This window comes from Fulmarus glacialis, unplaced genomic scaffold, assembly GCF_000690835.1.
Source record: "Fulmarus glacialis isolate BGI_N327 unplaced genomic scaffold, ASM69083v1 scaffold21833, whole genome shotgun sequence".
Taxonomy (NCBI): Eukaryota; Metazoa; Chordata; class Aves; order Procellariiformes; family Procellariidae; genus Fulmarus; species Fulmarus glacialis.
In genome coordinates this window covers 1-26,415 of record NW_009205255.1, presented here as the reverse complement: position 1 = coordinate 26,415, position 26,415 = coordinate 1, and the positions used below count along the sequence as shown (strand labels likewise).

The 26,415-nt window shown below is 42.5% G+C and overlaps 1 protein-coding gene across 1 annotated transcript; it reads right to left on the bottom strand.

The window, feature by feature from the left end:
• Positions 1-1,237: 1,237 nt before the first annotated feature.
• Positions 1,238-20,146, bottom strand: LHCGR (luteinizing hormone/choriogonadotropin receptor). The gene is made up of 11 exons (XM_009575343.1): positions 20,142-20,146; positions 19,047-19,118; positions 16,111-16,185; positions 14,177-14,251; positions 13,533-13,607; positions 13,362-13,439; positions 10,586-10,654; positions 9,561-9,635; positions 8,172-8,357; positions 5,299-5,379; positions 1,238-2,581 (listed from the first exon to the last, which is right to left on the bottom strand). The coding sequence occupies exons 1-11, from the start codon at positions 20,144-20,146 to the stop codon at positions 1,318-1,320; spliced, it is 2,055 nt and encodes a 684-aa protein (XP_009573638.1). The 3' UTR covers positions 1,238-1,317.
• Between the last annotated feature and the right edge of the window lie 6,269 nt (positions 20,147-26,415).

Sequence of the window (26,415 nt, the reverse complement as noted above, 5' to 3'; positions counted from 1 at the left end):
TTTTTGCCCACAGGACTGCGAACTTTCCAATAACTAAGCTCCTCCTTTTCAGAAGACTCGGCAGTGCAGAACGTGGCCTCCTTAGGATGCGCCTGGGGCAGACTCCCTCAGGGATCCTGCCTGGTGTTCAATGCAGTCAGTACAGATTGTTTGGCCCATACGACGCAGGTAAGAGCTTACACATCTGAATCTCCAATACAGTGTGGTGTTGGCTCACGGCAAGTAAGGCCAGTAAGGGTGACAGCTTATTTGCCACAGACAGACTAAATATGCTGCAATAAGAAAGGAATGCTCAATTCCTACTTAAATTAGGAACGCAGCCACAAATCTGGTTCTCCTTAGCATCAGGCAATGCATAGTGAAAGAAAAGATAGATTTTTATGGGAAAACGCAGTCACTAAAAAGTAACTACTCTGCTTCATCAGCTGGGAATGGAGTTGGACTGTGAGTGCTGAAGAGTCCCCAGTGCATCCCGAATGTCTGGTGATGCCGGACAGTGGGCAGATCAAAATAACTCAGGAGACTCTCCCTGAAGAGCAAACGAGGCAATGCTTATTTACGTGTGCAGGCAGCAGCTATCCTGCTTCTGACAGGACAGGGAGCCGTTACAGCGTGTGTGATTTGTGTGTGCGCACGTATGACATACAAAATACAGTCCTGTGTGCAGCAGGTGGGGTTTTACAGCTATCGCATCTCTTGTGATTTCCAGATCATACATGGTTGTGTATGGGTTAATTTTTTTTAAAGTAAATTACCTACCAGCTCAGACTGAGAGCTAATGTAAACTGTGAAATTGCTAGTAACAAAGGTTCCTTTTTGGTCAACTTTTCTCCTTGGTGACATCTTTACAACCTAACGCTTGAACACTGTTCTTTAACTGGCTGTAGGTGGCTGTGTAATTGGAAGTTTCTGTTGATGAAATGAAGGGAGGCATCTAGTTTAGTGCCTCTTTCTTTAACCGAACAATGCCAGTGCAGCTGATAGGAATGCAAAAAGAAGGCATGAAAGGTAGCAGACAGGCTTTAAATACCCCAGAGAAGCAGATTTGGAGAGAAAGGAGCCAGACTGCAATCGCTGCAGTACTCGTTAACTTCAAGAGCACCCTGACTGCTTCTGGGCTCCCCTGTTCCCCCCAAACAGGAGTTTTGCCTATCGTTGCAAAAGAAGAAAAGGGAAAATACCACTTTGAACCTCAGAACAGTTACGTTGCAGAAGAATTATTGATTGGCGTTTTTATTTATTGTGAAATGTTCAAGATACTATAAAATAATTCCTAGTCACTAGAATAATTACAGCTGGCTTTGCGAAGTGCCGCATCTATTGGCGCTCTGGTTTAATTTTCGTTGAAGACGTCTTGTCTTGTACTGCAGGATACGGCTTCTCTAACGCCGACAAGAGCAGCAGCGTTTGTGAGGCTTTGCTGGGGCCTGCGGCTGAGCTGCCGTTCTTGCAGTTGGAGGTATAAGCAGAGAAATAGTTCATCCTGTAAAGCTCTGCTCGGCTCTTACAGCAACCAAGCTTGCTCATCAGCAGAAAGAAATCCCTTCGAAATGCTTTGGTGAAAATTGCGTAGAGAAATGGGTTTGCACAGGAGTTGACAGGGTAAAATAAAACCAGCAAAATCTTGGAGTTTGTCACTGTGATGAGAGGTACTTTAAAGGCAGCGGATATGGCAAAAAAGGAGATGGGGGCCATGCAGGTAAAATCCGTGAAGATCAGTATCGCCATTCTCTTGGCGACCTTGGTATCTTTATTGGCAGCTACCAGCTCTGGATTCTGAACAGCTATGTAAATCTTAATGTAGCAAGCACAAATGACAATGAAGGCGACAACATTTAGGACTAAGATCAGCAGTATGTAGGCTTGGGAAAGACCCGTTTCAATATCCATGGGTAAACAAATGCTGACCTTCATGTAACTGCTGACCCCTAAGAGAGGCAGCAGTGCTATTAAAATGGAGAATACCCAGCCACCGAGCATGATGGGCACAGCATGCCTCAGCCGTAGCTTTCGGTCCAGCTGCATGGCGTAGGTGATCGTATGCCACCTTTCTATAGTGATCACCGTTAGCGTGTACACCGAGAGCTCGCTTGCGAACACGGTGAAAAAGCCGGCAGTACTGCAGCCGCTGCCTGTTTGCCAGTCTATTGCGTGGTTGTAGTACTGACCGCTTGTCTGGGCGTCAACAGAAGCAATGAGCAGCAGATAAAGTCCCATGCAAAAATCAGCAAAGGAGAGGTTGCACATGAGGAAGCGAGGAACAGTGAGCTTGTAATGGCTAGTTATGAGAACGAGGAGTACAGTGAAATTGCCAGCAATGGCAAGGATGTTTATAAACCAGATTAGGACTCTGAGAAAGCTGTATCCCAGGATGTCTTCGCAGGGATTAAATGCATCTGGTTCCGGAGTGCACGTGAGTATTTTAGGCTGACAAAAGTCATACTCAAAGTCAAAGCCGGTCACCTCGCTGTCATCAAAAATGGCTGAGTAGCTGTAAGGAGAGGTTTCTTCATCCGTTGCGAACGGGTACGCGTTCTTTTCTGCTGACCACAGCGATGTGTTGTAAGAGTCATCTCTGTAACTACTAAAAAAACAACCCCCCACAAATAGAAGTGAACTATTTGTTACATGCCGCTCGCACTCTTTTGTAAAATACAACAGATAACAGTTGTTTTAAACCAGTTGCTTCCTACGTGTTTCTACAGGGTGTTTACATATAATGAAGCCTTGTAAGGATGCCTTTTGTTTGGGTAGCAGCCTTGGAGAGCCGCAGAGGTCATAATCACATCTACGGGAATGCTTTCGTATACAACTTACTTACTTGTTAAGTACTTTCTCGATTGCTTTGTAAGCGAGCCATCTTTCTCATGCTGCCAGTAGACTGCAGTTCAAACTACAGTAACAGTCAAACTGATGGATTATAGGTTTGATGCATATAGGTTTATCAGACAGTTATAGAAGCCAAACTAAAATAACCTAAGGATTTGAACTGTGCACCCTTACCTCCCTTAGGAAAACGCACTTACCAAACAAAGTCCTGAGACTGTGTATGACTTGGGAAGTGCTGAGGAATTTGATGTTCGCAGGGTTTATAAAGTGAGGAGTAGAAGTGCATGGTTAACTAGATAATGTTGATGGCTAGGAAGATACTAAGTTTAGACTGGACCCAATGCCTAATTATGAATGTTTTTAGGTGTTTAAAATAGACCTCTCTAATCTCTAGGTCATCAATAGTGTGGGGCTAAGCCTACCAAAGAAGAAACATTTTAAAAGCAAACACTGTCTTCTCTGATTCCCTGCCGGAACAGGTACCTATTGCACAACTATCCAGTCATCCGAACTGTGAGCGTTTGGTGGGCAAACACTCAGGCTGCAGCGTGAGATCTGGAAAGCATCTCCATGGAGGACAACTCTTCAGAAAACTGGTAGCTTTGGGATAACTTAAATACATGCTTAAACTTCCACATCTACTGAAGCACGTTCATTAAACTATTTTTCTGGAGCAGGGTCTTAACTGGCAAATGAAGCTGAGCTGCTTTTCAGCTATTCCTACCTATTTCAGCTATTGGGCAAATAACTTCCCAGTCTTGTTATCCTAACTCTTCTCTCACTACATGAAAAATTGCCCAATGGCTTGCTTTTACTTGCCTGGGTTAAACTGGAAGAGCAGGGAATATGTTTGACTCCATTTATTAATAAAAAATGATTGTGATTTTCTGAGAGGCCATGTAAACATGTTGCCATGTGCAAGCTGGTTTTTTTTCTAATAAGAGCTCAGGACTTTCAGCCGGTTTCTGCTGTGGTTCCCAAACTTTTCAGCTTGCAGCCTTTCAGCCCATGAATCATGACCTTACTTCGTTTGCTTAATATAATGTCTGCTCAGAGAATTGCTGGGATTGGGATTTACCAAAGCAAAAAGCTTCAGGAGCCAATAGACTGGGCAGACTGTTGAATGCACAGCAGGAGTGCAACAGATGCTAATCCGAAGCAGGGGGATTACTCTGGCGTAGGCACTGGTGATTTGTGTGATCATATTCCTCACTGGGGTGTCACTTCACTTGCCTTTATAATGTGATCTAATGCTCTGTGTTTACCTCCTTGCCTCGCTTTGCTTCTCCCCACAGCCACCCTTGATAGAGGCAATATATTCTTGGTCTTGTTGACTGCCTGGACTTCGCCTTTTTGTGGTCCTGAAGTGCTTCAGTTTTGCAGTTAGGAGTGGGGTGGACAGGACTGACTAAGCGAGGCACTTGGAGATGCTGCAGGCAGGCAGCGAGTGAGAACCGGGGACAAGAGAATCAAGGCAGCTGTTGCTTTGCAAAAGGCTGAATAAAACCAAACGGCAAGTGTAGGAGGCTTCGCCAACCAGCAAACGAGGTGATGTCCAAGGAAGTCAGTATCCCAACGGATCAATCACATTTCAGCTGTATTTAGCTGTTGGAATTTTATGACTGTAACTTTGTTTTTCTAGACTTTACAATGCTCTGACCCCACCTCAGGGCTGAAGAGAAGTCCCAAGGTTTCCCATTTAGCTATAGAGGATAGATAGTAGCAAATCCTTAAACTTGTCCATTTAAACTTTGTTTTTCTAGACTTTACAATGCTCTGACCCCACCTCAGGGCTGAAGAGAAGTCCCAAGGTTTCCCATTTAGCTGTAGAGGGATAGATAGTAGCAAATCCTTAAACTCCTCCATTTAATACTGTTTAGAGCCTGTGTCATCCAGCATGGCCAACACAACAGTTTTGATGTTAGCCTTTCTCATTGCCCCACTGAACACCGTCGAACAGAACTGTGATGATATGGAAAGACACATTCAGAAGAGGTAAACCAATTGCATGGGGTCACCAAACTTCTAACTCAGGGACTCTATTTCTACCATGGAAAACTACTGACATACAGACTTCTAATTATCCTTTCTACAGGCAAAAACCCACTAACAGTAGCAGCTCTTCTTTGAACCACACAAACAACTGCAATTATCTCAGGGCGTGACAAGTCTCCATGTAGGCCATTAACTTCCTTAAATATTTAATCACTGTTTTGAAAGTCTTTCAAGAATTCAGAAGAGAAGCTGGAGTGAGTAAAGCTCATGAAATTATGGGGTTTTTTTCCTTTCCTTTTGAACATCAAAATCACGAATCTTGGTTTAATGATAGTAAAATTACCACTGTGCAACTTGTAAGTGTGACTGTATCGGCAGCAGAAGACATGCTGTTCTAGAAAAAACACACGAACAGCAGGAAGGTGAGGTCCCTATTTGCTACTTCCAGCATCTGTATGCAGAAGAGGTACTTACAATATTTCATTAGTTGGTTTCCTCATGGTGCTTTCACACTCTTCGGAGAAGTTGTCAAAAATGGAAAGCAAGGAATTTTGTCTGAAAGAAGGATGAAAAGAAAGTTGAGTTTCAGGCTGGATTTTGGCCAAATTCTCATCTCCTCTGCAAGTGATCCTCACAGACATGTAAGGTAAGTTTAGAGTTGGCCTCACGGCAATGTGAACATTCATGTAGACCTCTGGAAGCGGGGAGGAGAAGGCTTCAAATACTGCGACAGTAGGCAGTACCTCATGGGGGGTATAAGGATGGTTTTTCAGCTCGGTTATTGTTTATGATGTATTTTTTTATAGTGAAATAACTTAGCTGGAATTAAAAGGTATGTTTTGCCTTATGAAATATTGAAGTGGGCCAGATTCTCGACCAGTATGAATGGTAGCAGTTATGCTGGCTTTTAGAGAAGTGCATGTTAACAAACGCTGGGAAGCTGGCCTGATACTGTCTTTTAAAAAATGTTTGGGATCTGGAGGTAGACTTCACATGCTGGAAGCCAAGTAATTTGAAAAGTACAAGTTGAAAGACAACGTGTTTGGCAAAATCTCTGGTTTTGAGGCTTTGAAAGTATGAGCCAGGTACTCTACCAGTGTGAATGGAAATGGCTTTGTCTGACCTCGTTTCTGCGACAGTAGAAAGAGCCGGCGAAACCACTAAGCTCTTTTGTGTACTCTTAAGAGAATCAGACACCTGGAAGCTTATAGAAAGTTTTATGTATAATGAGAGAAAAAAGGTTTTAAGACACCAATCTAAGCCGCTATGTAATGCTTATAAATAATGGGATGGCAACTGAAGTCGTTTTTCTGATAATTTTTGGAAGATGTGGTATAACCTGCTTTCTCCTCGCCCACATTCAGGCCAGTGAAAGAAAGTCTTCAGAACTAAATGCTACCTTCCACCTCTCTTACATGGCTCAGGAAATGAGCACACCACAGTTGTACCCCAGAAATCTCAAGAATATTTGGTCTGAGGACTTCATTTTCCTAATGTCCGTGTTGCTGACTTAAATGAACCTGCTTGCCCGGTCAGATGTATGTGTCTTACATTGTCACCATATCTCACTCTCTCTTACATGGCTCAGGAAATGAGCACACCACAGTTGTACCCCAGAAATCTCAAGAATATTTGGTCTGAGGACTTCATTTTCCTAATGTCCGTGTTGCTGACTTAAATGAACCTGCTTGCCCGGTCAGATGTGTCTTACATTGTCACCGTATCTCACTGATCAGAGGGTGCAGTCCATGGGTGCTAAGGAATGGGATATGGGGCAGGAGTAGTAAAAACTATGTGGGATGACTGTATGTAGAGTATGGGGCTACAGAAGGGGGTAGAAGGAGACAGAAACAGGCTGCAGCTGTGTGACTGTGGGAATACATAACCACATGAAGACTCTTCCCTGTGTAACCTGGGAAGGTCTTGGGAGGTCTCAGTCTCCGTGGTCTTCTGCTGTCATCTGTAGATGACAAGGAAAACAGCCAGAGATCTGCCTCTCATTCCTTTGTAGTGGCTGGTCACACAGAAGATAACAGCCTGTTGCTTGTACAGGTTTTTCCAGCGGCCAGGGCTGTGCAGATAGGTAGCGCATCAGCACTGCTCTGAACCCTGCCGATGTCCCAGTTAGGAGGGCAGTCTAGTTTTCTGATTTGCAGGGTTTTTTTTCCCCAGTTTACTAGGAAAACACTCACTAAATATGAGAAAGTGACTTACTAAAGCACCCCTGTTTTTATAGAACGTGATCATGTTGCAAAGTCAAGCACCTGAAAATGAATATAATATCAGAAATGTAGTTATCTTCATCAGAATGAATAAAACACCATTTTCTTTGTCCCAGAGTTGCTTCTGCATTTAATACACTCGGAGACTTGATCTGGGACTGAATCAGCGTCTGGTAGCAATGGAAACCCTTGACTGTAGGATCTTTGCTCTACTCTTGCAGAAACAGGAACCAGTTAGTAAAATGAGGTAGGCGGAGAAAGCATAGCATCACCCCTAATTTTACCCTAAAAAAATTGGATTCTACTCCTGCCTTTGCAACGCAGTCCTGATGCGATGGCATGGAAGTCACACAGATCAGGCTTCCCACAAATGACTGCTCAGTACGTCTTTTCTGTAGCCTTCATTTGAGACAGATGAGAAGTGAGGCATCCTCATAGCTTCAATTAAACTAATGCGGAGTTGCTTTGGCTGCCTAAAGCCAACCGAGGGTTGGTTTCTTTGAAACAAAAATGCTGAAAAATTAGCTCCAGTTGTCTCGGATTGACTGCCCCGAATTAGCAGATGCAAATCTCTCTCTGCACCACGGTTTCCAATTGTGGGGAGAACAATACTGTCTATTGTTATCTGAAATGACTGGAACTAAACTGAGTAACCTCCTTCTGTAGGCTTGTGCAGGATCCTAATTTTGGTGGGTAATTGAAGCCCGCCTTTTCTACTAGGTCATCCATATCACCTGCATTAAATAAGCTACATAGCTAAAGGCTACAGGGGGTTCTTTTTTTTTTTTTAGGGCAACATGCTATTGATGGAGATCTCTCTTCCATGTGCCAGTAGACTTTTTAATTGAGGTACCAAGAAAAATACAAGCTTTAGGCAAACTTAGAATAATGTTCCTGCTGGCAGATCCTGGGCACAGGATGGGATCCATTTCTGTTCTAAAATAAAAGGAGATAACTTCCCTGGCTTTAGCAGAGATCTATTGTTTCGTGCGAGGCCTTGCTACATACCACAGCTTCCTTGTAACTGGAATAAGGATAATCAAACCTTCTGAGCTGAATAAAGCAGAATTGCTATTTTGGAGCTTCTGAAGTACTGCAATAAAATGATGTGCTATTGGGACTTACTTTTCTGTCCCTAGATTTCGAAAAGCACAGCAGTGGCTGGGATACGTTAGAACAGCTTCCAGAAGACTGCTGAATTTATCCAGCGGTGGCAGTCTCTTTAACGAGTAAGATGACGTTGCATTTAAGACTTGAATGGCCTCGAGCCCGTAACTAGGCAGGGACTCCAGCGCCGTTGAAGAAATATCCCTGCAAAATGAAGAGAGCATTCTCTTTTCTTTTCATACGTATAAAAATACTTCCAAAGCATGACGGCAGGTAACAGCGACTTGTTTTTTCACAAAGGTCTAAATCTGCAAAGCCACTTCAGCACCTGATACCCAAGCTGAGAAACATGGTCTGTGAAACTACAGAGCAGTGGGGTAAGAGCATCCCCGCGGCCCAGGAGCCCCGGTGAGGCAAGGAGCTCACTTTGTCCTGGGGAAACCAAAACCCACTGCTCCAGGGGCTGTGCCCTGACCTCTCTGTTCGAAAGCCACCGTGCACGGAGTGAGGGACGGCTCTTCAGGCCAGAGAAAGGGAGAGAAAGTGGACAAATGTGACTCTCCAGCCAGCTAACAGGTAGGACACCCTCCTGGCTCTTTGCTTGGCTCTGAAGGGCTGTTCTAGGTGTTTTAATTAAATGGTTATTAATTAAAACACCTAAAAGAATCCATCGTTCTTGCCAAGACAAACTTCAGCAGTTTGGCTTAGAGTAACTTCAGAGGGGCTGTTTGTGTGAGGAAGGGCCATCGACACGACTAAGGATTTTCAGAGTCAGGCCATTAAAGAGGGGAAAAAAGGCTACAATTGTGGAAGGGATATTAGTAATGCCATGTACTGTAAAGCAGCAGTAAAAGGAAGAAAACGGCATGTGCGGCACAGAGTGCTATTTACAGAACCACCCATTGTGTTTTATTGCATGGAGCTACAGCCAGTGCAGCCCCCCAGTAAGTACTTGATTAATAAATCATGAGGAGGCTAATAATGTGTTTTATTCAACACAGGCTTATAGCATGCAATCAACTCGTTCACTTTTATAACCAAATTCTAAAATAATGTCTTGTAAAAACATACTCACCCCACCAAAAGACAAGTAACTTGGCAATGTCATTAGGCACAGGGATAGGATCAGGAGGATCTGGCACAAATAAAGCAAAGGCCAGAATGTCTAAGGGGCGGGGGCCAGTGCTAGAACTGGCCGACAGGCGTTTGTCATGGTGCAAACTGAGCCTTCCGCCCTGCAGTTCCATGGCACCTTGTTGACGTTTCCATTTTACAAGTAGAGGGTAAGAGGTGAAGTCTCCTTCCAGGCTCACAGCCTGTGTTTGCTGAGATGACGCAGCCCACGGAGCACCGCGCGGTTCCCGTGGGACACCTGTAAACCCAGGTAACGGAGCGGTGGATACTTACAGGACGTCTGGACCTGTGGCCCCTCTCAGGGCGTCGTTATGTATCCGCCTGAGGTTCTTATTGTCCTTCAGGATTCTGTGGAGTCAAACATTAACTCTTTATGGCTCTGTTTTTTTTTTTAGGACGAGAAGAAATGGCCTCAGGTTGCACCAAGGGAGGTTTAGACTGGACATTAGGAGAACTTTCTTTACTGAAAGAGTGGTCAGGCCTTGGAACAGGCTGCCCAGGGAAGTGGTGGAGTCACCATCCCTGGAAGTATTTAGAAGACGTGTAGATGAGGTGCTTAGGGACATGGTTTAGTGGGCATGGTAGTGTTGGGTTGACGGTTGGACTCGGTGATCTTAGAGGTCTTTTCCAACCTTAATGATTCTATGATTCTATTTTAAAATAACCTTTTTGGTTTCTTCTTCCCATCTATTTCTTCCTGATCCTCTCTCTCACGACAGCAGTTGCTGTTGCAATATCTGGTCTGGGAGTGCTAGTATTTCTCAGGTGACTCTTCCCTCTGCTGATGCCATCAGACCATTATCATCTACACTTAATTCTGATCATTTCCAATTTCTTCTGACTTAAACCAGGACCAACCAGTCTGGCTCCTTCACTGCAGCAGCAGCATACAAAAACGCAGCAAAAGTTTTGCCCAAACCAAGAAGTTAGTCCCAGAGCGTGTGAGAGTGATTTAAAAACTACTGACGTTTCCAACATAAAATCTAGGTTCTTGAGTTTGGGCTACGTTTTCAAGCTTTCCACTACTGTTGCTAAGTCTAGGAATTTATTAAATTTTATTAAAAACTATGAGCTTTTCTCATAAAAACTGCAGCATTCTAAGGGACAGTGTTTCAGGAAAAGCAGTAAGTGCTGCAGGATTAACAACTGAGTCGCGATGACACTGAAACATGCAGTTTTCTAATGGGTATCAGGAAATGCAAGACACAGCCAGTTAAGCTGAAGGAATAGGCTTTGACTATCTTTGATCTATTATTTACTGTTTAAAAAAAAACACTGAGGAGGGGAAACATACTCACAATTGATTCAGCTTTGTCCCATTGAAGGCATGGCTGTGGATATCTTCAAATCCATTTTTATATAATTTGCTGGGGATTAAAAAAAACGTAAGGGGGAAAGATTTGGAAAAGAAGATTGTTATGTACTACAGCTTTCAAATCTTAATGCTGCGTTCGTTTTAATGATTAGAGGGTCTGGCTTATAAAGAACATAGGTAACTACTGCATGACTTATGTTAACTCTAAAATTCAGATAAAATTGCAGCTTAAATTCCCTAAGCACCTTCCTGTTTAGCTGTTGAAGAGAACTTCTGCTTAGGTACAGGTCCTCCCTCCTCCGAGAGGCTCACCTGTGCCTACCTTGGGCTGAGATCCAGAAACAAGACATTAGTCCAGGTACGCTCCTGGCATGCAGACAACAACCCGGAGGCAGAAGACCTGGATTTTGTGGTGTCAGCACGTGTAAATGGAAGACTGCAAGGGCTAGAGACGTGTCAGATGGAAAGCAACTCGAAAGCCCAGAGGGTGCTGCTGGATTGCAGATCCTCTGCAGACAGACAAATCTTCCAGCAGCGCAAGAGACGGCTTTGCAGAGAGGCAGGGGCGAGTCGTGCATCATCCAGCGGTCAGTGAGCTATCGGCTCCTCCAAAGCACTGCTGCCAGGCTTGATTTGTGCCGTGGAAACCTCGCTGTCCCCTGCGCCGCACAGGGACACTTGTTGCCACCCTGGGTTCTTGATTCCCCACCCTGGAGGCAGATACCTAAAGGCTGGGCCCTGCTGCACCTGAAGTTCAGCTCTTTTCCTTCATTAGGAGATCTAACCTATGGGTCTGATTTCACTGAGAAAAATCCGTTTGTGATATTAAGTTCATGTTTCCAATATCATTTCAATGTAATCATTTGTATATAGTATTTTTTCTTTAATATTAAGCCCTAATAGAAAATTTGGTGCAGTTTATAAATTCAACAAAATTTCTGTTGTTGCTTTTCCACTTGTTTTTGGGAGGGCAGAAACTGGGGTTATGGAACCTGCTCCCAAGAAAAGCTGGAAGTGTGGGGAGCGCCTGGCTACAATCCATATGAGAAAGGGTCTATCTCAGCACAATGCTGAAATTAGTGATTTCCTTAAAAACCACAACGATATGTAGGATCGATTTCCCCATCCGCATGAAACACTAACTGTTGGAAAGACTGAATTAGCTATTTGTAGTGCAAAGCATTACTGCAGGCTGACTTTACACCTTCATACATTACTTGTGTTTCACCATGCTGCAACAATTGGAATTACTTCAGCTCATTACAGTTAACCGCATGGGGTGGAGTTAACGTGTAGCTCTACAATTTGGAAGCTGCTGCTAAGGTAATTATTTTCTTCTTGAGGTGAACTCCCTATCACAAAAGAACGGGAGAAAAATGGATCGTTGGCTGTTTCCTGACGGAGTTAGACTCCCTCCCATTTAATACACTTTGGGGTTACAGTAAAAATGGTAAGCACCTTTCTCCATCTCTTCTCTGTTCATTTTCTTGCACCATTAACAGAATCATCATTTTGCTGAAGTTATTTTGAGAACTTGCTGGTAGGAAAGAGGCTCGTAAGATGAAATGATGCCCTAATCTAAGCAATTGTTCCTCTTTAACATCGCATAGGAGCAGTCTTCAGTCACATTTATGCTCAGTTCCTCTAATGGTTTCAGAAGGTACTGGTCAATACATAAAATCTGTGCTGAAATTACTGTCATGCCAGCACATCGGCCTGATGAAGGGCCCAATCCAGTCAACTGCAGTACTTGCTCGTGTCCAGGGCTCGCTTGCAAGTGCGAATATGCACGGAGTTCTGTGCGGGGGATTGGAACGCACTTGTCTCAAGACAAGGCTCCCCGTTTGGATGTGTACTGTCTTTTAAATACCAGTCTGGCCCACAAAGGCTGGCTTTACTGGTGGCCAAATCGGTGTTTGTGGCTACAACACGAAGTAGGTGCCTGCTGCTGCCCTCTATTACTCAGCTGGCCCTTCCTCGGGACACCTCCGTTTCAGCCACATCCTGCAGAGAGGCTCAGTCTGTGATTTCTCCCATTTCAGCACTTCTTTGTGGAAGTTTTTGTGAGGAGAAGGGTGCTGCAAACTCCATACACGGTTCTTGCTGTGCTGGCAGATGACCCCTCACCTTGGCTTTCTGCTGCGTTTTGCGTTCCTCGGGTGGAGCATCTCACTTAGCATCAAGCCCACCCGTCTCACGGGTGGCTGTAGCAATGAGTCCCACAGTTTGTTAAAGGGAAAGCCTTGGTGTGGAGACTTGTGGGAATCAACGTAAGCTGAGACAAGAGAAACTAGGGTGAGAACAAGCATCGGTACTTCGTACCAATTTGTTCTCTCCCTTCCTCCTCTTCAGAGGGACTCTGTGCAGCTGAAGCTCGGCAGCGTTAGATCAGTAGTGTCACCATGGTCGGTCCCTGAAAGCACTAGTTCAAGAAATTTTTTAGAGAGACTCTGGTCTCCAGCGCAGCTTTTGGAGTTTATGTCCTGTTGATGGTATTTTTAAAAACAATGTTGCATGGAAGATGGGGGTTTGGATTCCTTCTCCGATTTTCTTTCCTAAGTGAAGTTAGCTTTTGGATAAAACCATGCTGTTCAGCTTGAAGAACACCCCTCTACTTCCTAAGCATTTCAAATTTAACTCACAATACGGACATATATTGTATAGGGTTAATTTCAAGATTTTTATAAAGCCAACCTGCTTTTCTCAAGCATAAGTGTTATCCTCGCAGAAGGAGCTGGAGCTAGGATTATTTTACTCACAGTGTCAGCGATTCGTTGTTCATCCCCTGGAAAGCATTTTGTGGTATAGTTGTCATACACAAGTTATCGCAGAGCTCCCTTTGGGAGGAAAAAAAAAAGGGTATTTTTGTCAGTGATCCAGGAACAAGATGGAAAAGACTCACAGCTGGGTTAGGTTGGGTCTCTACTTACAAAATAAAATGAGCTTCTAGTGAGAAGATCTGTGTCAGATCTGGAAATTGTCTTATTCCAGTGTTACAAATGCTCCTAGAAAAAAGCATAATTCCTATTTACAGGAGAAAAGATCACCAGAGGGGATGCAACAAGAAGCCAACTAGGTAGGTACGAGTTTAACAATGTGCTAAAAGGTGAGTGACAAAGACTAGAATTTTTAATTAGGCTCCGATTGTGTTCGTAAGACCTGTAAAAATGAAGTTTTGAAGCATCCTCAAGCAGCATCCTGGAGAAGCAGCATATGTTCTCTCTACATTAAGCACAAGGAAGAGATTTTAGTTACCCCTTTTGCGTAGTACCTTGTCTCTCTGAAAGCTTTATTCTAGAAATAAGCACTTAGCAGAACTAATTTGCAGACTTTACTACTGTTTTGTCCATTACTGCCCTGCCCTGGGTTACTTTATTTTCTTGCCTATTGAAAGACCTCACTATTGGTTAATTGTACGTTAAAGCTATCGTAAATGATGTATGTACTTTTAGTGTACTGTAATGCATGAAAAACTTCTTTTTTCCGTATACTCTTTTTTGTAATTTGGCCACTCCTTTAGAGGGGAAAAAAAAAAAAGGCAAACAAACATAAAAGAAACAGAATTCTTTCTTACAAGTATTTTAGCCTTGGAAGGTTTCTGAACGCTCCATCCTCGATGTGCAACAGATTTTTTGTGTTCAGGATTAATCTGTAATGAGGGAAAAGTATCTCAGTATTACAATCGTTACACATTTGGGAGGGTCCTGAATTTTGCTAGTGATTGGCGTTGTCAGAAAACACTCAAGTGCAGAATATGGCAGAAGGCTCTCCTGCTGTGAACAAACTTTCTAAAAATACACCACGAGTGCATTTCGAAGCACTATTGGTAATAAAAATGGCCTGTAATTGTTAGGTAGCCAACAAAAAATAACAGCTCTTGAATTTTCACGGTTCACTGAGCTGAGACGATCTGGTTTGGAAATCCTGGTCGCTGGTGGGAGTTAGCATTTTGCCGTCGTCTGCCGGTTCTTTGGGATATGCGTCTGGGCTCGTGGCGTGCCTAATGCCCTGAGCTTCTGCTTCACCGCAGGGGCCGAGAGGCAGGAGCGTGCTACCACCACGACGACTGTCCCTCCAACAGGGGCTCCCGGAGGTGGGGCTGAGCAAGGAGCCCGGGCTCTGCCTGGGTGCCCGTGTGCCTGGTCCTTGCCCTGCAGTCAGATCCCTTTCCATCATCCCTTGTTTCCGTCATATTACTGATGCGCTGCCTAGCCAGGAAAGGCAGTTCCGCAGATGGTTTAACCTCTTAGAGCACCATGGTCTTTATTGGAGCGGTGACGAGTCGCACCAGCTGCCTGCTTAGATCTCCAGAAACTGGGAGTCGGAGATAAGTGTGTGAGAAATACTGTTTGCTAGTGGTCGCTCAAAAAATGGGACAGACCCTCTCAATCAAGGAGTACTTTCTGCAGCTATACTATCTGGTAAACCTGTATGTTTGCATAAAAGCCCAATAGCTGTAGCCCAGCTCCCTCCCTATGCATGACTTACAAAATTCAAAGGGTTTAGCACATGAAATTGCAACGAGAGTTCAAATCCAAGAACTACATTGAACCCACCTACCCCGGTCATCCATTGAAAGTGGCTGTGAGTGCAGCTTGGGACATCACGCAATGTGAGACGTAGAGCATTCAAGATTCCAACAGGTTTTCTTGGTAGCCTCCTGTAGCTCTTTGATGGTCTTGCTTAGCTTTTCGGTTTTGGCAAATGACAAGCTATCCATAATCCTTTATTCCTTCCCTAAACCCACCATTGACTCTAGTGGAAGTTGGACCCAATCAGAGGTGGATAACTCTGTCTCTCTTGCTTGTGTGAGCAAGTAATGGCTTCAATGGAGTTCACATATAAGGAAAAAAAAAGACTTATTTGTCCTCACTCAGTTGCACCATTTTTAAGCCACTTGCTGATCATGCTGTGTGAAAAAGGCAGTAATGAGATATTGAATCAGATTTATAGTTTCCAATTTCACGAAATATTTCAGAGCATTCTCCTAGTCATTGCTTTAACTCACTCTCTCTCTCAGATGCCTGTGCTATGCAGGTCAAGTTTAAAATCAGTACATGTTCTGTTTGAGTAATATTTTAGCGCTCAAAAGAAGAGCTATGCATACTAAGCAGCTGTATTTAAATACAGGGCTTTGAAAACCGCATCTTCAAAAAGAAAGATTTTTCTCATCTGTTGTCATCTCAAATTATTTCCCCGCTTAGAAAGCTCGACAGTGCCAGCAGAAGGAGACACAGAGCTCCACTCCTGTCATTGACCTCACTGAAAGCTGTGGGACTTTCTACGCATGGATGTCTTTGCATGATTTAGATCGCCAAGGCTAGACCTTACAGAGCGCTCGCTATTTTATATGGTACTTTGGAGAGAAATGTTTCTCGTCATAGATCTAATCCAAAGCCAGCCCAAGTAACAGGGGAAGATTTGGTCCAAGAATACTTCTCTGCAGACTGTTTACTCCTTGATGATCCTAAATCACGACATGGATGCCTTTTTTTAATTGATGCTTACATTTCAGACAGAGTGGGAAGGCTGTCAAATGCGCTCGCTTCTATTCTCTCCAGGGAGTCGCTCTGAGAGATTTCACTGTAATGAAAACGGCAGACACAAAGCAAAATATTAACGGAAAAGATTCCAGAAATCAGCTTTCCACTTTGCATTTCCTTCTTTTATACATAGCTGCTCAACCCCCCGAACCAATTCTTGTTTGGTAGCAGTGTCTATGCCTCACCTTAGACATCTTGAGCGTGGGTGCCGGTAGGGTTTGAGGGAGACCAGCCTTTTGCCGTCTTGGCAAAGGGGTATGCCAATAGAATAAGTATCTCCGTAACAGCCAATCTCCATTTTCTCAGTAAATTGTAGGTAAGGTAGCGACTCAGGGCCAGAACTAAGGTAAAGAGAATGAGCCCAAGCCTGTGAGCCTTTTGCTCCTATCATCGGTCCTGCTTAGTGAATTTATTTGCATGGGCAAGGATGTAGATCATGTTCACGGTGCTTCATACACTATTATTAAGTCAGGGTGATGGTCATCTAATCCACAGATAGAGAAATACACAAATATGCATTCAGTGCACTTTATGAATAATTTTTGGATTTAAATGCCATTTTCATTACACACATGCAAACTGAAAGGAAGTGGCTCTTTTTCATCGTTACACTGACCAACATGACTGGTTTTGTAGGCACTGTCGGATTTCGAGGTACTGCTGCTCCTGTTCCATGCATGTCGTTAATAATAACTAGTACTGAATACAGAGAAAAAAAATCCGCTTATTTGATGCTTGCTAAATGCCTGCTAGATTAAGATTTATGGGGCTACACAAAATTGACTCCTGAAAGTAAATAGTATATATTGATGCATATATAGAGGAAAGGTCTTCAAAACAGTGTTTTCTCTCGACAGAATTGAGTGGCAGGGCACACAAACTGAACCTAAGATTATACACTGTCAAGAAAAAAATACTTAACATCTATAAAATCAGAGTCAGTATTGTCACAGTCCTGAGAGTTATCTTAATTCAATTATAATTACGAGAAAACAATTCCTATTGGTGTTGATATAAAACCCCTTAGACCAGAATGAATTGTTTTTTTCATTTGTAGTGGCAAAGGGGGATGCACACTAGAAATCATATATTAAACGTGTGTATTTCTTGCAGAAATATTCATGATTTTTTCCAGAATTCAATGAGATTGTTATTTTTGGTATTGCACTGGTTACTCATAAATGAAAGATGGATGTAGAACAAGCAGCCCGCTGGGCGCCTGATCCTCGGAGACTCACGGGCTGGGAGGGATCAGTGCCTGCTCGCAGAATTTGAAGTCTCTTTAAGGTCTGGGGTCTGAAACATGGTCCTTCCGTGGGATCCCTCCTGTCTGCCACTGGCTTACCATTTACGTATGTTGGAATGACTTACGGCAGTGAGAATAATTTATCATCTGATTTGCAGGTGGTGGTGAGTTGTCAAAGAGATGATTTAGAGATTTATAATTTCAAAATATGCATTTTTCAAAGTAACACTAAATCTCAATAAAATTATGAAGTGTTTTATAGATTTACTTCACACAAAACATCGATTTCAACACTGTTAATTTGGAGAGATACATTAAAAGGACACAAAGAAATCAATTAAATTCTCTTTATGGAAGGGGAAATGTCAATGAACAAAACATTCTCCGCGAAGAATATGTTATGCATACAGTTTGGGAAAGTTTAGCCTCAAGTCATACAGGTAGGAGAAACTTTGTAGATTTAAGTTGGTCTCCCATCTGAAAATGATAAGTTCTCATTAATCATTCAGATGCAAGTGAATGCAAGAATACGGTACCATTGGATTGTACTAGAATACTTTATTGCAGTGGAATACATGCAGTAGAGTTTAGCTTATCTTCTACTTGCTAGAGCTACAGGAACACATAAGTTTACAATTTGGCCAAAATTGTTTAACCAATGAGCACTAAAAGCTAAACTACTCCAGCTGAGTTTATTCAGGCATTTGCATTACCCTCATCCTTCAAGCCTTTGCCTTCAAGAATGCACCATGAAAGGGTTTCCTACCTTCTCTTTTTGTTTCCTTGAAAATAAATTATCTAACATCTAATATATATTTTAATATCTGATGCATTATGTGTTTTTCACAGGTGAAGAGAAGTATAAAAAGTGCACCTTGAAAAGAAAGCGGCATCATTTGTGCTGCTGCTTAGGTTCTGCGGGAGGTCATTCCCCGGCTCTGCGTTGCGCTGGTGTGTCATCAACTTTGTCCTTTAGAGACCACTCAATGCAGATAAAATAAAAAATAATAGATAACGGAGACTCAAGCCTGCCATCTTTCAGCTGGCATAACAACAGAAATAAGGACAAGAGTGGTCAGATGAGCCTTGTGGTCTGAGTCCTTGATATAAAATAGGTACAAAGCCAAGGGAGGGGAAGCAACGCAGACCCGGTGTGCGAAATTACAGCACTTGCAAACCAAAAGATGCAAGAAAGGGTTCAGTCCTTCTGATCCCCTGCCAAGCTTACCTCTTGGTGCAAAACGCTGAAGAAATACCTTATTTGGATACTACATAAATGTATAATCACAGAATGCCGTAGCTATCATGGGAGTGATAATGTTTTACGGTAGAAATCTATCTCCTCTGCCAATCAAAAGCACCTATCATCAGTTATTAAGCTGTATCCAGTTCTCTCCAACATGATTAATATTTCATTATGTGATCTGTTAAACAACTGTTGAAAATCATACCTTTTCAAAGAATCTTTTATATACTGTTTATAAGAAAAGAAATGCTATGTTTATCCTTCCCCGATGGATTTTTTTTCACCAATAGTATGTTTTAGCAACATATTTTCACATTATTGTAGAAAGATGTTATTTGGGATGGAGGTTTATGATAGAATTTCTAGCAAGAAATTAAGGAAAAGCCTACGGAAAATGTTGTCAACTTACATGATGAAGGCATCTCTAAGTCCTTCAAACGCATGTGATGGGATTACTTTTACAGGCAGGTGAGTGAATGACCTGAAAAAAGAAGAGAGGGAGGAAAGGGTTGTAAGGCACGGGGTTTCCTTGTTGACAGATTGTACTGTTACAGTGGGCAGAAAAACAATAAAGCATAAAGCCACTTTATTTTGCCTGCAGTTCTCTGTACCTCCGGGGCCTGATCCATTTATCATTGATCTCAGCTAAACGGAATTCATAGGATATTGGGTCAGTTCCTCAACAGCATAAATTTGAGACTAATCACCGTCAAATCAATAATTATCATAACCTATTAAGTAAATTAATAGTCTGATGGAAGTGGTCTGCTACATTCACAGTCAAAGGAAGCTATAGGCTATTTGAAGTTAGTTCCTCAGAAAAAGTGGCTTTCATGTAAAGCTTTGTCTCTATATAAAGTGTATCTTGGCGTTCGCTAGACCATGTTCTTCTCTCAGCAGTATCCCTGTAACGTTGTAGTGTGGCACTCTGAATTCACTGGGAATGCTCTGGCTATGTACAAGTGTAGAAAAGATCCAAATCAGGCCTGATGTGGTGGATTTTTGGTTTTTTTTTTTTAATAAATTGCATCAGTGTGGTTAGTTGATTAAAAGCAAGTGTATATTTTCCTTTTTAATTTTTTAATTACTCTGACTGAGAAGTTAATAATGATGTGGGAGGCAGATCTGCCTTTTACCATTCTACTCCACATTTGAATCACAGTACTTTTACCAGCCAATTTATCTAGCCATGACCACACTCTCCCTGATAAAAGTCCATAGGAAAATATTTAACATATTTCAAGACGTTATCTCTGTGCAAAGAGATTATTGCTCCATTTTGCTTTATAATTACAAGTATCTAGTCAGAGACATTTGTTTCCCATCCTTAAAAACCCTCCTCAAGGTTTTTCGACTGAAATGTTTCCGTGCTATTCATATAACCTGCTTTTTTTTTGTTTGTTGTCATAATCCTTTGTATGAAGACAATTAAAAATGTTTATCAACTTTTTTTTTATATATATATACGTATGTATGTATGTATATTTTATATATATACACATACGTCATGCCCACGCAATATAATGGCAGGCTGTCACACATACGTATTTCTCGGGGTTACAAATCTAGCTGTACTAAGGAGCCTGGCAGTCAATTCCTAGCTACGTTCCAAAGAGTCTGTATGATTCGGGGCAAATCGTTTAGTTTCCTTGCACCTTGACCCCGTCAGTAAACTGGGAATAACAATGCTTCCCTACCTAATAGGGATGTTGTAAGGATATATATGGTTTTGACGCCACTGTGATTGGGTCATACCTGTCTCTAGATGAATGCTGGCGTGCTGTGGGTGAGGTTTGGTTAACTCAGAAATGAAACTAAAAGTCATCTGTCTTGAAAAATGTATTTGCCCCTGAGGGGACAGACAGGTAGAGATAATCCTGCAGTAGGGCTTGATACGCTGAGCCAAGAGGAAAACAACTTCAGGAAGAAGTAAAAAGTAGAAGCTGAGAAATTACTGCTCTATAACCCTGGCAGCAGGAACCTCTTCATAACTGCACCATCAGCTGGGGCTGCTTGCAAAATAAGACATACCTTTCGTGAAACTCTTTGCAAAAAAATGATGTCATTTACAAAAGAAATAGAACTGTGACTGAAAGCGCAAAAAATAAAACCAGATCTTGGCTCTCAAGTACATCGAAGTCTTCAGCCCAAGAGCCTCCCACCTCCCTCCAACGTGCCGGTGAGCAGCGTGGTGGTTGTACATTCCCGTAACGCGTGGCTCGCACTGACCCGCTCCCCCTGCCTGCAGAAAGCCTTTGGCAACGGTGCTCCGAGCTTAGCCACCTCAGCTCTGCGATTAAGTTTAAGTGGGATGACCCAGCACTTTTAGTATGTATTGTAGTTAAACTGCACGACGGCACTTAATCCATTCTGTATTTCAACTTCATTGGGTTTTGCTTTTTAATTCTTGTGAGTTCACCTTGATAGCTGGAACTGTGAACTCATCTGCATTGACATTACCTCGTCCCATTAAGCATCTCACAAAACAGCAAGAACAAAGGAAAAAGGCAATTCATAATCGGCCTTCTCTCTTAATCCTCGAAATACTGGTGTAGCACGCATAGACACTTCCATATCGATAAAGATATCCTAAATTCACCAAAAGGTGAATGTTCCCATCCCTATTCTTGTCCACTTGACCCTTGTGGTTTGTATCTCAAACCCCGCCTGTGTTAAAGGGAAACATGTTCATTTTGATGTCTATACTCACAACATTTTGAAGAAGATCCGTTAGCTTGCTGACCACCATCCAGCCTGTGTGTATGTATAAGCATTTAGGTTAATAGAATTTTGAACTGCTTGTTGCAGGCTTAATTCTTTCCAAAGTGCAGAGTAAAGCGAGGCCTTATGTCATTTGAAGTCTCTGCTATTGAAGATGACTGATGTCTTTGATAGCACACAACGAAACTCAAGCAGGTACTGGCAGGAATTAAATATTGGTTTCTTTCTGATAGCACTCAGATTGTGACACTCAGATGTGACCAGTTACTCATCTCTCAGAGCTGAGGAAGCTTTTGACAAAAAAAGAAAGAACAAGCTGGGTTTTACAAAGCTACAAAGCTTTTATACATCCAACTTGCCCACGCTACTAGCCTTGACTTCTATAGCTCATGAAAGGAGGGACACATCCATCTTTCTTACAAGTTATCAACACCGGTTTGGAAGACTGTTGTTAGTTAAAGGATGAACTTTTGCACTTTTAAGAAAAACTGTAATGTTTCTTTCATCGTTAATACATTGCAACTTGTATGCTTGTACTCACTCCTGCCATTCAGCAGCTGACAATACTGTGGCTCCGGGTACTTGTGGGAATTTTCATCCTTGAAGAAAGGATGGGCAGAAAGGAGTGGGGAGCCAGCCAGCCTTCTTGGCATTCACCAGCCCTTAGCGGTTCTGTAAATCAGGCTTGGATTCCAAGGTACGTCATTCTAGGCAGTCAGGTTTGAAACGGCCAGGCTAAATACGTGTAAGACTATTCAAGAATATCGGGAGAGACAGGAACAGCACCTAGATTGACCAAATCCTGTCCTTGCCTGGTAGCTAAAATACTGTCCTCCTCTCTTCAGCTAGCATTTGTTTCTTGTATTTTTGTTTTGAAATCATAAATTTAGAGTAGATTTTTCACGGGATGGTTATCTTCTTGTTACTAGGAATACCGGGGCCAGTAGGGACCATGAGAGCAAACCACCTTCTGCTTCCCCTGCTGTGAATAGATGGAGCAGTAAGAGCTCTTCAGAAGATGTTCATGGGGTGGTCTATCCCAAGGATACAGTGGCATAAAACTGCTATTGTCCTTTTTTTTGCTTCTGGGATATGCCAGAGGCAACTTGACTCAACTCGACAACAATTTTTATCTGCTAAAGGGCAAGCTTCTGCTCCTGCGCTACCACATACATAGACTCAAGCTCCAAACAAAGCTTTTGAGAGATCTAGATGCCCAAAGACCTCAGGACCATTTGCAAAAAGTGGTTAGTTGAACTGATAATAAATAAAAAAAAAACCAACCCACAGGCCCTATAGCAATAGGTATGAATGTGTTACTGTAGCTGGGTTGGCTGTTATATTTTAGTGTCTCTATTTTATAGGATTACTTATATTTCTAATGCCCAAAAGGTGACTGCGTAAGATAGACTCTTGCTGGGAGTAGCAAACATTTTATTCGGTGGTGTCCTTGGACTTAACTCAGAAGGATTGGGAATACTGATTGAAACTAAGACTGAAAACTCACCATTTTCCTAGGATTTTTATCAGCTTCTGGGGGCAATGTGAAGTGTTGGCATTGATTTTTAAAGCCCCATATATCGGGCATTATCTACCTGAAACGTGAACTATGATGCTGGAGGTATCACACAAGCAGTCAAAGAGTACTTTCTGCTAGGTGATGGTGGGTGATACGTTATCTCCTATGAAAGACACATTGGCCCTGAAACTGAATACCTCTGTCAATCCAAAAGAGCCAAACGACGTGGTAGAACTGTCTACTTGTTCAGGCTTTTGCCACAAAGTTTTGGATTTGGTGCCTGGTAATTTGGTTCCTAATCATGTGCCACGCACCCTACCGCAGGAGCCCTGCATACAGGGGCACACACTCAGGCACAGCAAAGTGAACCTCACCATGAAATGAGGTTTTTGAAAGGGCAGGAAGGGATAAGATATCCAATGCCTATTACTGTACAGCTGGAGTTGGGTGCCTATCCGTTTAGACTTTGCTAAAAAACCCAAAAGTACATACAAGACTTCAAAAGAAGGAAAATCATGTTTTGGTTCAAAATATAATGGTGTATTAAAGATTATTTTTCTGTTGAGACTAAGAAGACGTATAGCTGCTATAGCCAAAATGGCATACAAAGGTGTCTGGATAATGGAGTTTCTACAGTATTTGTGTAATGTCCAAATTAAAAACAGGAGCCTGAGAAAAATACGGTCAATGCAGGACTGTATAAACCACATCATTCTGTGACCTGTCGGAAGTCTAATCATTTTGAAAACTCTTCCAGCAATAATATGACATGGCAAGAATAACTCAGGTAAAGAAAAATGGCTGATTTTTCCCTACAGGATATCTACTTATCAAAAGTATATTTGGAAGCACAGCTCATTACAGCATCAGGGCTTGGATTACTCAGGCATAGCTGGAGTTACATATTAGTGTGTATTTTCTTGACTGATGGTACTAGTAAGAAGAACTTTTCTGAGGTCTGGTTTCTGTGTTATATAGCACCAATGGAAGGACGTGGGCACCCCAGGAACTGTGTTGGAACAACCTCGAGCAGCATTTTTTTCCCAAATTATTAGTGCACTTGCAAGCACTATACGGCAATTCCCCTGGTGCACACAAGTACAGACGTGACTATGAGGGGACAAAAGTAACTTTCTCTTGCTTTGTCTCTCATACACAGAGCTGTGCAGGGCAAGAAAAGAGGTAAAAACATTGGTAAAGCATGGAAAGAGAGGGAGTCAGTACTAACAAAGCTGGAAAAGCCATATGAGTAAGAGAGAGGGGAAGACAACAGCTAAGCGGATAAGAAGACACTAGTATGAAAATCAAAGGACGAGGTGAAAGGAAGTAAAAGAAGTTGAATAAGAACTAAAACAAAGAGCAAGAATACATAGACCTGTAGGGTTAGAGACTACATTCATCTGTACAGCTTTATAATTGTATGATGAATGTAAGCTTTTTATTAAAAAAACAAAAAATACAAAGAAATGGAAATTTAATAATATAGTTCCAGGGTCAATATAAATCAGGTTGGATGTGGCCTGGAAGTAGAAAAAGCTGGACATGTCTGCAAATGCAGACTGAAAAACAGAGATTTTTTTGGCATCTAAGTGTAAATATTTTCTCTGCAGGAATATTGAGCAGAATTTTGGTCGAACTCTTTTCTGACTGTAAAGTTGGTTTCTACAGCCAGCCTAATAGCTGGACTTTGTGTACAATCATAAAGATTAAATGTTATTTTAAAGGTTGAAGGGAAAAATTCTTCTCGTATTTTTGCCCGTCATCTAGCCCTGTTGATCTGACTGAAGCGTAACTGGCAGCGGCCATAAGCCCATTATCTTTCTTAACCTGATCACTGAGGTTGGGATGTGGTTTCTTCTTTCCGTGATAGACAGAAAAAGGAAAAATAAAAGAGTAAACCAAAATAGAAACAAAAAATCATGTAAGTTTAGAGCCTTTGATAACCTCTCTGGGCTGTGATGTGCATTGTCCTAATAAACATGCTAGATCCCTGCAAAAACTAACCTCCCCATTTGTTTCTGCTGCTGCAGGGATCCTCCATGTGACTGATCCACTGCCTGCTCTGCGTGTGGTACGAGCACTGGGGAAGAAAGGTGTTTTTTGCAACAACTATGGAGAGTCTCTCCAGCATCCACGGGCTCTGCTTTCTCTGACGCTAAGGTAACATGGAAATGGGGAGGAAACAAATTCAGGACAGAGATTTTTCTAAAAACTGACTTTGGAGGAATGATTCACATGGCTCTAGATTAATACAAATTTCTTGCTCCTATCAATTCTCGAGCTAGGGAGCAAGGAAAGAGGAGATCAGGGATAGTATCACCCCTGGGGAATTTCAAGAGCATGTTAAATTTACAAACAAATCAGATGAAAATGGAAAACACAGGCTTTGTTACCAAAAGGGGCATAATAAGAAAATCCCAGCGCAGTTCATGCACAGATAAGCAAGGGATCCTAGTAACGGCAACTATGCTATCTGTTGGTCGTCTAATCCCGTATTTTGACGCCATGATTGTTTAGATCAGTGTTGTAACTGAGCCCATAAACAGCACAACAGCACTTGAATACCTACGTGTATCAAGTATTTGGTCTGGTCTACTAGATCATGAGCTTGGAGTATGGTGTGGGAGTCGGGTAAAGGAATGCCTGTGGTTCCCTGTTATTATAATTTAATCTTAATTCCCAGGAGAGCATCAAGCAGAAAGATATGACGGACCACCCTACAGAGATCCAAAGAGCTGTCAAAACTCACAGCAGCTTTTTTACTACCAGAGGGGAAAAAAAGATTAGCCACCAGCTTGTCAGTGAGCTGGACCTCGAAAAGAGGCAACGAACAGCGCTAGGAAGATTTTGATGCTTTAACATAGGGGGCATTAAATTGCACAAGCTTTGGGAGAAGAGGTTGTGAGAAGTCAGTCAGATTTGTGAAAGAAAAACCAAACAAACCCCAGAACTGACAGAAGGTTTAAGAGCAAATATCAACCTTTTAATCGGGTTTCTTTAAAGTTGCTGGACCTCGAAAAGAGGCAACGAACAGCGCTAGGAAGATTTTGATGCTTTAACATAGGGGGCATTAAATTGCACAAGCTTTGGGAGAAGAGGTTGTGAGAAGTCAGTCAGATTTGTGAAAGAAAAACCAAACAAACCCCAGAACTGACAGAAGGTTTAAGAGCAAATATCAACCTTTTAATCGGGTTTCTTTAAAGTTGTCTAAGCCACCACAAGGTGTTGTTTTTGGAACAGGAAAGGCGGCTTTTGCCTCCTGCCACAGCGGGAGAATACAGAAAGTTCAGACAACTTTTCCACTTCTCTCCAGCATTGAGGCTGGTGGCACACGGCATGCGGTTTTGAGAACGCGACGTTGAGAAAACGTCCCGAAAGGATGTGCATCTTCTTCCGAAGGAGAAAACCGCCACCCCCGGGCTCTCGCCAGGCTTTCAATGCCCGCGCAGCGCACGGCGGGCTTCACCACACGAGCAAAACTTCAGCCCCCAGCACACCACCACATCTTCTCCCCTCGGCGGGATGGGTGACGCCCCAA

Coding starts and splice junctions, on each gene's coding strand:
- LHCGR (XM_009575343.1), bottom strand. Junction 16,186..19,046: donor CTTAGAGATGCCTTCATCAT/GTAAGTTGACAA, acceptor TTTTCATTACAG/TGAAATCTCTCAGAGCGACT. Junction 13,608..14,176: donor CTTCCAAGGCTAAAATACTT/GTAAGAAAGAAT, acceptor GCTTTTTTCTAG/GAGCATTTGTAACACTGGAA.